Here is a 15,914-nt window from a genome sequence, read left to right as displayed (position 1 = left end):
GCCATCTTTTGGCAACTGAGCTCAAAGGAAATGTTATGCAAATCTTTAATGGTTAGGGCTTCTCGCAACAACAAAAAAAGAAATATATATATATTATATATATATATATATATATATATATATAATATATATATATATATATATTATATATATATATATATATATATATATATATATATATATATATATATATGTGTGTGTGTGAGACACCTTATAACAAATGCACATCACAAGACAAAAATATTATACACTATTTATTGTGTTACTTTCAATAACACACGACTCAATATGTAATCAAGACCATTCAATAATATATTTTTTGTATAAGAAAGAGTGAGATTATACATATAATCTAAACAACAATTTCACAAATTAAGAATGTCAAATAAAATCTTCAAACAATGATTATATATGGATATAATATGATTTTCAATTTATTTCAAAATCATAAAATATCAAAGTGATTAGCAATGAAATTAAATGAAAATCAAATCTTAATTTGGCACATAAATGTATGAGAATCAAGTATAGAAAACTGTAATAAAGAGTAGATTGTAGATTTTGATATTAAAATATTTTTTTGGTATTAAATAAATATGACATAATAACCCTATAAAGCAATTATTTGACAAAAAAAAATGAATTTTAATATTTTATTTCTATTTATTTATTTATTTTAGACAAAGGACGATTTGCCACACACTCCCATGTTCCGCAACCTTAAGAGTGACGTCCTTTTAGGTGATCATCAACTTCACTTGCATTCCTAGTATTTCTCGGCGGTGAAAGATGTACCAAATTAGATCACTAATATATTGGAAGAAAGTATAGTAACTAAAATTGGCAACAAACAGAAAAAAAATACAAAATTATAAAATGGGAAAAAAACAAATATCTGACCCAAATATATATGAGAAAAAATGTCACACCAAAGAGAAGGATGAAGGCTAGGATAATCGGTACCATTGAGGTCGTCAAACTCTTCTAAATGTTTGAGAGTTGAAGATTACGAGACTGTTTATAAATCTCGGGATAAAGTGAATTCCTTTTGTAAAGGCATAAATCTATTAGGCTTGGGAAACAAGGAAAGTGTCGTCTTGGAGCCCTTTTTCGAGGAAGAAAAGGATAACATGGTCACCACTGATCAATCAAATGAATTCATCTATAAGCATCTTCCATTTGTTCACAACTTGGGGGTGTTAATACCCTTTACACCTTTTGAACCAGAGGTTCTTACAACCATAAGAGCATTGGAGATATTTCCCAACAGATAGGCCTTTATAAGATATTTTGAGATATTTCCTAACATATGGGATTTTATAACAGAATTCAAGATTATCTGCAGTTTTCTGGAAGTCACACACACTATAGGAGTTTTATATTCTCTTTATGGAACTAAGACATTGACTAGAGGAGGATGGGTTACCCTAGTCGGTCTTTCTAGGGATGGTTCTTTTTACCCATCACTCAAATAATTATAAGAACTGGAAGGACATGTACGTGAGAGTGAGGGAAAGATAACACCGCTACGGTAATATTCAGGAATGACAATGACTATCACTTCCCTTCATACAAAACCGACGAACCTATGGCCATAAATAAATTAAATCATGATTACTTGACAATCATAAAGCTGGAAATTTTTGAGATTTTAGAAGAATTTTCCATTATGAGTTTCCAATAAATGGCAAAGCTTGATTGTTATGATGATTGGGAGAAGAAGCTTGATGAATATATTTGCGTAATTTTGGCTTTTGTTTAAGTGTTTATTGTAGATCTGTTTTCTATATCTAATGTTTATTATTTATTTTTTGTTTGAGAGAGTATGGTCATATGAACGTTGCTGAGAGGAAAGCTTGCCACACAAGAAAGAAAGTTTACCGGAGATAAATGGTCTGATGACTCCAAAAGTCATTCTGAGGCCTTATGGTTAAAGGTAAAATGAGTCATGTGGAAGCAAAGGCTATCATTTCTACAAGACTCTCAAGCCCGGGGAGATCGAATGAGTTTAGAAACAACTCCAACTTCTATCCACTTCTTGAAGTAGTCCGCTCCCACTAATAAAAACTTGAGTTGACCTAGTAATAAGGGGAAATAGCCTAAAATATACATTCCTCATTGATAAGAAAGGTAGGGAGATGTAAGAAAGTGAAGAATATACGCTAGCGCATAATAAAGATTAGAGTGCCTCTAACATTTTCCTCATTTTATAATGAACTATTTTTATCCTTCATTAGTGTTGCTTAGTAAGAGATTACTCTCAGTAGTTTGGAGGTGAGGTCTGCCCACCAATATGAGTTATTTTGACCCCTTCATCGGCCTTCCAATACTACCCTAACACCACTGACCTTGAGGTTTTTGGCTCCATCTACCGATGATGTCCAAATGTGGGGAGCTTTTTTGCCTAATGGGGAGCTTAATTCTACTAATAAATCTTCCAGCACTTTATGCTCCCTCAAGGTACAACTGACTAGATACCATCTTCCCCGACAAATAAATCTTATTTAAAATTTAGTGGATTGGATAATTCTTCTATAACACCACACAATTCCCCTGAAAGTAGGGCCTTAAATCCCTCTCCATTATCACGGCTATCAAACGATAATCTCTCTAACTTTTGATACCTCAACGTAATATCCTTGAACACTTTATTGATAGTGTTGACTGGTTACTCTGTCTTATGTTTTTCTTGGACTAGTTTGGAACTCATCACTTTGTCTATTACTAACAAATATTAGTATAACGGTATTCCCCCTTTTTACAGGTCAATACAGGTGGAGTTTCCAAATATTTCTTTGACCTTACGAGCTCCTCTTCGCATTCACTTGTCCATTCAAGCTTCTCCTTCTTTTTCAATGTGGTGAAGAAAAGAAAAACTTTATTCCTTACACGAGAAATAAATCTGGAAAGGACAACCAAATATCATGTTAGGTGCCAAACCTCCTTACCTACGGTGGGGCTTCTCATGTCAATGATGGCTTGAAATTTATCAGAGTTTACTTCTATTTCTCTTCGAGTCGACATGAAACCCAAGAATTTGCATGCTTGAACCCAAAAGAACATATGGTAGGGTTCAAACACATAATATACCTCATATCTGACTTTAGGATATCTTCCAGATCACGACACAGTAGATCTATGTTTTTGTAGGTATTGTCAAGGTGATCCAAGGTGATGGAGTTGGTTGATAGAAAAATTGCAATCAACTAATTAATTTTTTATATGGACATGCATAATTTTTGTCATGTCATTGAAAGAAGCATTTTTGCTAGTTCAGAAGGGGGGACTAATGGCTTGTCCCAAACTCAAAAGGGGGGCTTGGAGATTAGAAGGGGGCTCATGGGTTTAGATGGGGGACCCGGTTCCAGAGAGAACAAAATAATGAGTTGGTACCACATGCATAAGTGTCACGTTGTGCCATGAGTCACATTACATATATATGTGCATATTTTTGTGAATGGGTGTGAGATTAATGTGATGTTGATTGTGTATTAGATGTATGACATGTGTATTTCTCTACATTCGCATTCGTTACACCATTCATATTGAAGTTGTTTCTCACCCATTTGCTTAATATTGTCCATCATGGACATCTTGCAGATACTCGAGAGTAAAGTTGTTGTTGTGTGTTAAATGTGGATTGTTGGAGCTACTCTTTGTTTTATTTTTTGCTTTATCACACATTAATGGTTTTAGTGTTCTGATCTTGTAACACCGAGAACAAGGCGTTTGTTATATTTTTGAGTTAATGTTGAATTTAGTGTTTTAAATTTTAATACCTTATTTATGAAGTTGTTATAAACATATATATTCTGTTGTGTGTTGTCACATGTTTTCGATGAGTTTTGAAGGGTTGTTGTTGGAGACACCTTAAATTATCGAGTAATTTTTTTACATAAGTTTAAATATGTCAGACCATCAATGAATGATTATTTCCACCCCGTAAGGTGATTAAATATTTTGGACCTTCACTGAAGGATCCTTGCCACCCGAAGAGATGATTAAATATGTTGAACCTTCACTGAGGGATCCTTACCACCCCACTTGGTGATTAAATATGCTAGACTTCCACAGGAAGATCCTTGCCCCCTGACGAGGTGATTAAATGTGGTGGACCTTCACTGAAGGATCCTTGCCACCCCACGAGATGATTAATTATGTTGAACCTTCACTAATGGATCTTTGCCACCATACGAGGCGAATACATCACAAGACCGTCATAGAAGAATCATTGATACCTTAATAGGCTACCCGCTCAACGTTGATAGTTTGAATAGTAAAAAGGAAATCATGCTAATAATTTCATAAACGAACTGCCGAAGGGGGGAACATAGTCATTGAAGATAATCCCTAAAAAGGTGGGGTTACGAAATGTCCAACAAAAAGAAAGAATACGAGGGGCGTACGGAATACAATGAATTGAACCCGCTCCAAAAAAGTCTTAAGGGAATCGTCCACTGAGGGACTTGATGACAAATTAGCAAGTGCACTAATTGTATCAAAGTAGTAAAAATATAAAATTGTCCCCAAAGGGATTTCTTATTTTGGCAAGGTAATTTAAAAGTAAATATGAGGCTTTTAAATTATTTTTGCAAAAGTAAATTGTGCAAATAAAATTGATAGAAGATATGAGATTTAAAAATTGATCAGGTTTTGTTTCTAGTCCACTAATTATCATTGTTGATAACTGCATCAGTTTCTCGAAGTGATTTCTACAATCATGATAAATTACGACGATCGTTATACCCAATTCCTTTGTATATAACTTACTCTTCTTAATGACAAGTCCCTAATTTCTTAGGAAAATTCAAAGTAAAAACAAGCAAGAACGCTATTTAATTTCTTGATCACAATTACTAAATTTGAACAATTATCCTATTTCAGGTTCACAACTTTAGGGTTAGTAATCGTTATGATTCAACACACAAAAAGCATTATACAATTAAGAATAGTTGAATAAAAACTAGAATATCAAATCAATAAAATAGTACAGAGCAAGCTACAAAGTTGAACATACCAAATCAACTTGGTCTTACAAACCTAATCAAGAGTAAATAAGTTACTCATAATGATACAAATAATCATCATGAGTTTAGATGAACAATACATGAGAATCAACAAAGAATGATGTCTTCAATGAATGAACTCTACTTTCTGAACTCCAGAATTGCCTTGCAGACACTTTCAGCTCCAAATTTCGTAACCCTTGTAAAATTCTCTTTCTTTTTCTTTTAAACAAGTAAAAAATGTGTCAGATAAGCAATCCATCATGACCACGACGCGTCTTATTGTGACTATAATAATTCTGGGAAAAAATGTATGTTTGTCTTCCTTTTTTCTTCGAAGTCCCAATTTTCTTCTTTTTCTTTCTATTCTTCTATTCTTCTCATTTCTTCTTCACTTTAACTCATTTTTTTGCTCAAAACTAACTCGATTACATCAAAAATTCTCATAAAAAATCATGCAATGACAGAGGGTCATTAGGATTCAATAAAGTCTCATCAAAGGAATTCAACAAAGTCTCGTCAAATGGACTTAATAAAGTCACATCATAGGGACTCAACAATGTCTCGCTTGAGGACTCAACAAAGTCTCACCTGAGAGACTCAACGAATCTTCGTCAAAGGGACTCAACAAAGTCTCACTTAAGGAATTTCAAAAAGTCTCGTCTGAGAGACTCAACAAAGTCTCGTTAAAGGGACTGGACAAAGCTTGACCTAAAGAACTCAACAGGGACGGAGCAAGAGATTTTGAACTGTAGGGGAAAATCGTTAAAGGGACTGGACAAAGCCTGACCTAAAGAACTCAACAGGGACGGAGCAAGAGATTTTGAACTGTAGGGGAAATATATTAATATATAAATTTATTTTTATTTATTTTTAAATCATAAATGTATATTATATTTATTTTTAAATCATAAATATATATTATATTTATTTTATAATGAAATTTATCTCTAAAAAAATATTTAATAATTTTCTAAATTTTTTATTTTTGTAATTTTCTAAATTTTATCATCAAGAAAAATATTTTTTTATGAGATCATAATATTAATATAAAATCCTATAAATCAATTTTTTTAAAGGTTAGGAAAAAACTATTTTAAAATTATAAAAAAAATAATTCGAATATATTTAATCAGACATGTTTTGATTTAATTATTGAAAATAAAAAACTCACATTAATTTTCGGACAATATCATAAATAAATATTTATATATTTTATTATTTTCACTTAATTTTTAATAATATCTTCATAATAATAGCATTATTTTAATTAATTTAAAATATATAATTTTAATTAAATATATTATTTTGATAAATTATATTATATTATATTATATATATATATATTATATATATATATATATATATAATATATATATATATATATATATATTATATATTATATATATATATAATATATATATATATATATTATATATATATATATATAAATAGTATTAAAGTTTTAAAAAACATAGTGGGGGCACATGCCCCCATATTAATTTACGTCCCTCCGTTCTTGGAACTCAATAAAATCTCGTTAGATAGACTCAACAAAATCTCTCTTAAGAAATTTAACAAAATCTCTCCTGATAAACTCAACAAAGTCTCGTCGAAGGATTAAAAAAAGTCTCATTAAAGAGACTCAACATAGTCTCGTTAGAGGGAGTCGTTTCGTTGCAGTTTTTCATTTATTATCCAACAAAAGTTTGTGGAAATGGACTAAATATTGAACAGTGTTGCAAGAGTCAACCTTTGATTTTATTAGAAATTTAGGTGAATCCATATTTATTTCATAGAATATGGTCCAGTGCAATCTTGATTATATTTGATATTTTACTACTACATATTAGAAATGGTCCCTCTGGTCCCCAAAATCCAATAATCTATTTAGAATATTGGCTATAGTACGAACATTGAATAATGAACAGTTATAACTAATAAGGAATTGGGGTCTCCAATCAACCTAAATTTTAAGGTTTAAATTAACATCTTTTAAAAGTTAACAACAATAAAACTAGAGCTTTTATAAACCTTATTAATTTTTATAACATTAATTAATACAAAAGTTAATATTAAATAGATTTATGAGATTGATTAATTTATTTATAAAATCAATTAATAAGTAAAATTGATACTATTTGACATAAAATAATACTTATTAATAAAACTAACAGTATTAATTAAATTACAATTATTACCTTGAATTTTTAAAAAAGGAGGTCTAAAGAGAAGGCTATCTCACTTACCACCTTCATTACAATTGGCCGGGAGGAGAAAACCCACCTAGAATACCCCATAAACTCTCTCCGACAAAGATTTGTTATTGCTAAACGACAATTAAAACTTCCTACCAATAACATAAATATCCAATAATAATAATAATAATAATAATACAAATAATAATAATAATAATAATAATAATAATAATAATAATAATTAATTCATTAATGTTAAAATTCTTTTGATTTTAGTTCCTAAAACTATAATCTGCAGAAAAAGAGGAGCTTCCAACAAAGCAGGTCGGACTGAGATAGTTGATAGTCGAGTGAAAATGAATATAGATGAACTATTTGGATTAAGACACGAGAGATAACACTTTATGACCTATGGTCTGGCAATTAAGTATGATTTTCAATTATCATTAAGAGATCACACTAATAGTGACGATCACCTAAAATGGTCTCTAATGGACCTTAGGTATAGGATGAGGTCAAAATTACTATATAAGGAGATGATTAGAGCGAGAAAATGATATACATAATTCACATAATAGATCATTGATCAAGAAACGATTGCGACTTTATTGGTCTTCACTGATATAGTTATCATTGGTGCATGTACTTTTACGAGTACATTTGGCACCCACTGTGAGATCCGGTAAAACCAGCCAAGGCCACACAAATCAATCCCATCAACAATCTGATATTATTTAAAAATGGTTAGGGTTGTCCCTAGTATCACCAACAATGATTGAGCTTCCATAGCAGAGATGTTAGATGCTATAGAAGGATTGCGTCTTCAGAACGATATGTTATAGGAAAGTGTCTCTGACTTACAACAAGAGCGATCTCTAGGAGCACATAATCGCAAACAACACCTAAATGGCTATTATCAGGGTGGACTATTCACTGAAGTGCAAGTTGATGGTTAAGACGTTGAAGGAAGTCTCCCTTCGGTGGTATATGAGCCTCTAGAGGTTCTCGATGTCAAGTTACTGAGATTTGACAAGTAATATGGTCCACCATTTCTCGAGCATTAAGAACATAAAGGTCTCCACGACGAGTCTGTTCAATGTTCATTATGGTTATTTTGAGTCTTGTAGAAGTATTTGTCAAAATTTAATGAGGAGACCATCAAGGTCTCCAATCCAAATAAAGACATGCTCATTGGAGCTTTCCATAACAACCTCAAGGTCTGGCACTTTAGCGAGTTCTTTGTCCAATAGTCGGCGATCTCGATGGAAGAGGTTGTGGCTAGAACATGTGTTATATCAAAGGAGAAAAAAGAACCTGGGATGCAAAAGAGTTGGGTGGTAGAAATTTTGAAGCACCCAATCAATGAAGGAACCAAAACACAATACATGTTCGAGAGAAAGCTGCATTCAAGCCCACCATAAGGCCATTAGAGCATTTCACCCCATCGAGTTCAAGGAGAGAGCAAATACTCTAAGATGTCTATCACACCAAGGTTATCGTCAAACACCTTACCCCTGAGGGAGATGTAATGAGGGTGAGTGATATAAATAGTGCAAGTTTCATATGATACAAGGTCACCTCAGAAATGATTGTCACCACCTGAAATGAGAAATTGAAAGACTGGTCTAGGAAACCTGCCTACAAATATATGTACAAAGTAACTCTTATGATTAAGAAAAAAGAACATCACAAGTAGGGGAAAACCGCAAGAGAACACCCCAAACTAGAAGAGTTCGAATCCATAAAGAAAGATATGATCACTGCCTAGAAAAACACATTTTGAATATGATTGTTGGATGTTTTATAGGAGGCGGAAAATCTGTTGGACAAGTGACTTCTAGCACAATAGGGGTGAATTTTGGTATTTAAAGATCACGATTACATTTGTGATTTTCTTAATTGATCTTAAAATCATGTTGGTAGTTTCTTACGAATAAAGTAAATAGCAACGGAAAAAATAAATAGCACAATTAAAAGAGATAAGGGTTAGATTGCACCAGAGAGTTATCCAGGTTTGGCTGAACGTTGGTCTAGTCCTGTCCCAATGAGTTCTTCATGAGATTTTCACTATAACTTTGAGTTTTTATAGGTTATACCCACGAACCTTAATACAATATGATCTTGATATTTTTACAGAATTATATCCAACCAAAGATAGATTTTACCACAAGCTAAGCTAACAAAGGCTAATGGAAATTTCCAGGCTAATCTCAATAAACAAAACATAACTTTTTCTAACAAATTTCTAGAAACCAAAGCAAAGATTTTATGACTGGTTTATCTCATAAACAAAACTCAATCTCCCAAGAGTATCACACTCTCAAGAATTAAACAACAAGTACACTACTTAAAAAAACTCTTCCTTGCAAGCAATGTTTCACTCAAAAGCACTACCGCAACTTAAGTGATAAAGAAATATTTCTAGATAAAGAAAGAGAAAAAATAGAGAGAGAGAAATTCCAAAGAAAATGTAAAGCTTTGTAAAGTTGCGTGAAATAAAGAGGAGGCAGACCTCCTTAATAAAAGATTTGGAAAATTATAAAAGCAAATGATCCATGGGAAAATTTGATGAGCCAATCGATTGCCATCTTACTCCAATTGATTGGCAACCTTCAAAATAATAGATTAGTGTATAAGGAAAGAAATGATACAAGGTCATTACAAATCATTAAGATATTGTCCTAATCGTTTGGTTAGTCATTTAGGCATTCTCTAATCGATTGGCTTAATGTTCTAATCGATAGGCTGGTTCAAAAAAGTTTTTCCAGTCGATTGGAAAAAGTCCCAATCGATTAGGTAGTTCATAAAACAACTTTAAAAGATTGATGATAGTTTCTTAATCACTTGGCTCTGTCTTAAAAACATTTTTATGATATAAAAGGTTATAAAAAGACTTTTAATTGAGTGTGTGAGTTACCTTAAAACTTAAGAGCTATTTTCTTACTTTTATAAAACTCTGGTCACTCAAACAGGCACAGACAAACACAACTTGACAGGCTTTTACACTTCCTCTCTTTCATTATTATGAGGATTTCAAGATTCTTTGTCAGATACACCAATCATATAAGAACGTCAATATTGAGTCTCTTTTCTTGATGATGCTTGAGATGATTCTCTATTTAGGTTAACATCATCAGAGAGTTGAAAGTTATTTCCACCGATTTCAACAACGGTTGTCATCATCAAAACTTGATAGATGATCTTTTGTGGAATTATCAACTTCATACCTGCAAGCACATAAACCCACAATCTCCCCCCTTTTGATGATGATAACATATCTCTCAGGGAGGTGGTAAAATAAAATATATATATATATATATATATATATATATATATTGGAATGATTAAACTCCCCTTCAATTAAGTAAGGAGTATACTTTACTTCCCATGAAAGTATACTTTTCTCCCTTTGTTATAATAAAAAAGGTAAAAAAATAATCAAAGCACATAGATCCCATGTAAATGGAACATGTTACCTTATTGAAATGGACATGAGTAAAAATAGGACTTAAGATTTTATTTCTCTCCACGGAAGGTAGCATCCAACTTTGAAATCAGCCGATGGATAAGCTTTAGAGAACTTTTTCCTCTTAATTCTTTCTTTAACAGAACTCAAAAGTCTTTGGAGCTTTCTAAATTGAGAGAGAATTATATTGTCTACATTTTTCTTGCTCATATTTCTCCAAAAGATGATTATTTCCCCTTAGAAGTATTTTAGACAACCTCTTTTTTTGTCTCCTTAGACCTTAAACTAGTATTAGACTATAGGTGTTTGACACCACTTTGCTCCACAAACACAAAATCTCACCTCCATGTTAGTAAGAAAATAAATTGACTAAGAAATAAATCTCTTACTAGATAATCAATCAAAGTTATTCGACTTTTCAATCTCTATTAAGTGTACTACCTCAAAGTCTCAAGGTAACTTGAGAAACTTCCCCTTTTGAGGGAATGACAGTACTACAAAACTTGCTTCTTACCTCGGACACGAAATGCATAATACCTCGACTATATAAGAGAGGTAACAAAGGGAGATATGAAAACTCGCTATTTATCACCTCGGCGGAATTAAAACCGAGAGGTAAAGTTAAATGCACACGGGTTTGAAATCCAATAGCAATACTTTTATTATTTCCAAAACTAGCGTATCTTTCATCTCGTTTTTTCTTAAAAATCGAGGGGTAAGATAATTTCTTTCTTTTTAAATTGTTATATTGTTTACCCAAAACATTGCATTATTTACCAAGAATATTATACTGTTTACACAAAATATTACATTGTTTAAAATAAAAATCAAATTCCCTAGAGAACAAGGTAAAAATCAAATTCCCTGAAGATCTAGATTTTAGATCTTTGAATTATTGAATCTTGGGGAAGATCAAATGTTGGGTGCAAGGTTATTCTTTTTGAATCTTCCATGCATTTGATTCTTAAGAAAAACAAAATAAGGATTAGATAAATGAAATCAATATTCAAATATATGATTTTATGCTCAAATAAATATTTAAGAAAATAAACCTTAAACTCAAGTAATTTTCTGCTCTTGCAATCCATCTTAGAGAACTTTTCCAAATATCTTTATATTTCAAGCGCTTCATGTTCCATATAGGTTAGATTTTCAATAATCAGCAAGCTTTTATAACAGATGTCCCCTAGGTTTCATGCGGATCACTAATGACAGATTCATGAGCGTTGATAAATATTAAATGGACGATAAAGATTTGTTTAAGGGAATTGAATATATTTAAAAAATACTTAACTGTCCCCTCGGCCAAGAAGAAAATTGAGGTGAATAAGTTAGTATTTTTTTTAAATACATTGTTTATACATAATATTAAAAATACATTCTAAAATCTGTTTCCCAATGAGAAATTTTATTTTACATATCCAGGTCACATGCAAGATGCTAGAGATCCGTTTCCCAATAATTTTTTTTATTTTCTACACTTGTAATCCATCCCAGAGATCTGTAGTAGCAACTCATGATAGAAATAAACGGTGGTGAATATTTCCTCTCTTTGGGGCGGCTACATATAATTTAGTATTATGGTAAAAAATTGTTTAACGAGTGCTTTTATAGTAAAATATGATTACTAACCACCTCAGATTTACTATAAAATCGAGGTGTTATATTAACTATCACCTCAATTTTAAATAAAACCGAGGTGACTATTTCTTTTTTTTAAATACATTGTTTACACAAAATATTAAAAAATATTATTTACAATAAATCTTCCGTGATATCTAGATTTTGTTGCATACCCATTAAAACAAATATTAACAAGAATGATTTCTGGATTTGCAATCTATCAACTGAGTGTTCTTCAAAGGTTAAGCTCCCTTATTTGTTAGTAAGCTCCATTTATTGTTTAACTTGAAGCAAGAATGATTTTCTGCACTTTCAATCTATCAATTGAGCTCTTTTCTGAGCTCCCTTGATTGTTGGTTAAGCTTCATTCTTTGATTAACTTGAAGCAAGAATGATTTTCTGCATTTGCAATCTATCAACTGAGTACCCTTCTTTAACTGAAGGTTCTTCCAAAAAACACAACAAAGACAACATTAAGACCATTATGTGAGATAGATTGCAAGGGCAGAAAAAGTGTTTTGTTCAAGATAGAAGAACATTGAATAATTTTTCTGTCTTGCAACCCATCCCAAAGAATGATGATTTGGGAGGCTTCATATTGTTAAAGATTAGGGTAAAATCTATTTAGCGAGTGCTTTTATAATAAAATCTTATTATTTTATGCTTTGGTCAAACAGAAAATCAAAGGGTTAGAACATTTTGTTTACACTTATAAACAAATAGAATCATAAATTGCAATATATGGGAATCAAAGCTTGTACTCACTACAACAAACAAGACCTTAGACAGCGCTTTTTTTAGCCTTAGACAGCGCTTTAAAGCGCTGTCTAAACCTCCGCTGCTAAAGGTTTAGACAGCGCTTTTTTAAATCTTAAAAGCGTTGTCTAAGCCCCCCCCTTAGACAGCGCTTTGGCCAAAAGCGCTTTATAAGACCCTCTTATTTTAAATTTTTTAGGTATACCTTAGACAGCGCTTTTGAAAAGCGCTGTCTAAGCCCCACCCCCTTAGACAGCGCTTTGGCCAAAAGCGCTTTCTAAGACCCTCCTATTTTAATTTTTTTAGGTATACCTTAGACAGCGCTTTTCAAAAAGCGCTGTCTAAGCCCCCCCCCCCCCCCCCCCCCCCCCCCCCCCCCCCCCCCCCCCCCCCTTAGACAGCGCTTTTGTCTAAAGCGCTTTCTAACCCCCCCCCCCCCTTAGACAGCGCTTTTTACAAAAGCGCTGTCTAAGGTATACGGAAATTTTTGAAGCTTTTGTTTTAAACCACATTTTTTCCAGGTTTATAAACCAGAATTTCTACCTGTTTTCAACCAGATTTTGACAGACAATTATCACATTTTATATATGCCATTTTGACCTTTTTTCTACCAATTTTTGGCTAACAAATATATATATATACCAATTCAAACCAATTTTGCCTTAAATGTATCAAAATATATACAAATTTATGTACACATTTACAAGTCATAACATATACTACAAACCATATCAATTTTAGTCTAGGCCTATAAGACTTCAGGATTATTGCAATACTAGTACTAGCACAATTGATTCAAACAATCACAAAGAAAATTAACATGAAAAAGTTTGTACAAACACATACAATAAGCAAGTTTATCTCACAATTTGAAACAATGAAAGATAGGTAGAGAAATCAAAGGGAAACTCACACTGCACCACCTCCCGCTGGACCGATTGCTTTGAATATTGACATTATAGTCATAGCAATGCCATTAGCTGCCCCTCTTTGATGTTGTTCCTGTTTTCCATTTACGCCACAATTTCCTCAAAATATAATATCAACTTGCAAAAAGAAATAAAAGCTTAGAATTAAAGAAAAAAAATTACCACGGCTCTATTTTGCATAATAAATAAACCAGTGATTATCGTCATCTGAAATTGAGAAAAAAATACTATTAGATAAGCTTGTAATACATACAGATGTTTGTTTGAAACGTGATCACTCATGATCGGTTAAATAAACAAAAAGATAAACTTACACTTAGAACATTCTTCAGAAGAGAAGCAATATTAATAACTAGGTATAGCGTAATGCCAGAAAGCATTGCTATGAAGGGGTAACTTTGCAACAGAGGTATTGATAAAACCTACATAAGGTAACAAGACATTTTTAGAACAAGAACCAATGTAATGCTGAGTTGCATTAGTTTCTACGAATGGAAAAAAACTTACTGCGGAGATGCGAGCAAATTTTATAGGTCCGAAAGCTCTTTCCAATGAAGGGTAGAGGAAAAGCTGGGAGACAATAAGACCAATACCTGATCATTGACCATTTGAGAAGAGGTCAGTTATTAAGCAGAATATCTTGAAAAATGAAATGCACAAAGCAATGTACCTGATATGTGACAAGGAAGGCTAGAAAATATGTTAATCCCAACACTAATAAATCTCTAGTGACACATATCAAAGACGTACCTGATATTGCGAGAACATCGCCTACATTATCAGTTGTAAAGTTCAAACCACCAAACCTTCCAGGACTAACAGCCCATAATGAGAAAACCTATCATGAAGTAGAATGGTGTTTACTTATATATCCTATTAGATTTAATATCTGTTAAGCAACATTATAAAGTTCAAATAAGTCACCAAAAGTAGGAATGGTACCTCTTGATAAGCAACATTATAAAGTGAGAAAATGCTGTACACAATAATAGATGACATTAATGGCCAGTTCAGGAAGAGGTTTTCATCTTTTTGGATTATTTTGTCGTCGTCATTACTTATGTTTCCAGTTTCTAAAGCTTCAGCATCATCAATAGACTCATTGCTTAGAGGGTGGTTGTGAAGTGTTTCCTACAGTGATGCAGGAATTTTGTGATCAAATGCTTATACATGTTTAACAAACTATGAAGTTGCTTACTCATACCGGAAGCCAGATGCATGCAATTGCTACCACAAATGCAAAAGCTGATACTGACAAGGAAGGCAAGAAATATGGAAACCTGCATGGTTTATGTTTTGACAATTAAAATAATCACATCAACAATAAGGATCGAAGGAAAAGCTGAATTGTTAGAACTTTATGATACTAAAAATCAAGTAAAATCCACTTACTTATCCCAAAATGAGTCTTTTGGAAATAGATGAGGGTATTTCACTGCTGGCTGCAATGTAAATTTCACACAGTATTAGCGAAACGAATAAAAGTGTCTTCAATTAAAATAGCTATGAAGCATCAAGTACCTGAGCCAAATAACCTCCCAATGCTGGTCCAATTACTATGAGAATCTATGTACAACCTATATTTGGTGACCACAAAAGCACTTAAAAACAGGGAGTCAGCCAGAAAACAACTTAATATGACTTGTGATCTGCTCACGACATATCGGAGAATGTAATATCTCTAATAAAATTATCTTTAATTCGTTCAACATTTTTGCGCTCTTCTATAAGCTCTTGTTTTACTGCTTCAACTTCTCTTGTGGCGATTCGTGCCGTCTCGTGACTCCGGTTAGATTCTAGTGTAAGATACTGAATATCTTTATGCTGTTCTTGTAGTTCTTTCTTCAGCTTAGTACATTCACTCTTGCAAGGATGAATTAAGTCAAATATAAGAACCTAATACAAGAAATCCGGAAGGAAAAAAAAAGTAACTATA

The 15,914-nt window shown here is 32.5% G+C and overlaps 1 protein-coding gene across 1 annotated transcript; it reads right to left on the bottom strand.

The window, feature by feature from the left end:
• Window positions 1-13,958: 13,958 nt before the first annotated feature.
• Window positions 13,959-15,690, bottom strand: LOC127104781 (probable peptide/nitrate transporter At3g43790). Its single transcript, XM_051041936.1, has 10 exons — window positions 15,636-15,690; window positions 15,500-15,534; window positions 15,371-15,420; window positions 15,183-15,258; window positions 14,921-15,109; window positions 14,729-14,816; window positions 14,486-14,571; window positions 14,293-14,400; window positions 14,141-14,185; window positions 13,959-14,051 (listed from the first exon to the last, which is right to left on the bottom strand). The coding sequence occupies exons 1-10, from the start codon at window positions 15,688-15,690 to the stop codon at window positions 13,959-13,961; spliced, it is 825 nt and encodes a 274-aa protein (XP_050897893.1).
• Window positions 15,691-15,914: the final 224 nt, after the last annotated feature.

The sequence above is a fragment of the Lathyrus oleraceus genome, chromosome 7, assembly GCF_024323335.1.
Source record: "Lathyrus oleraceus cultivar Zhongwan6 chromosome 7, CAAS_Psat_ZW6_1.0, whole genome shotgun sequence".
Taxonomy (NCBI): Eukaryota; Viridiplantae; Streptophyta; class Magnoliopsida; order Fabales; family Fabaceae; genus Lathyrus; species Lathyrus oleraceus.
The sequence above is the reverse complement of the archived record's forward strand: the minus strand, read 5'-3'. Positions and strand labels throughout refer to the sequence as shown.

Excerpts from the sequence above, each read along its gene's own strand:
- LOC127104781 (XM_051041936.1), bottom strand. The coding sequence starts at position 15,690 with ATGTTGAACGAATTAAAGATAATTTTATTAGAGATATTACATTCTCCG. Across the intron at positions 15,535-15,635 it reads ATTACATTCTCCGATATGTC|TAATTGGACCAGCATTGGGA; the intron begins GTGAGCAGATCA and ends AGATTCTCATAG. Across the intron at positions 14,052-14,140 it reads TTATGCAAAATAGAGCCGTG|GAACAACATCAAAGAGGGGC; the intron begins GTAATTTTTTTT and ends AATGGAAAACAG.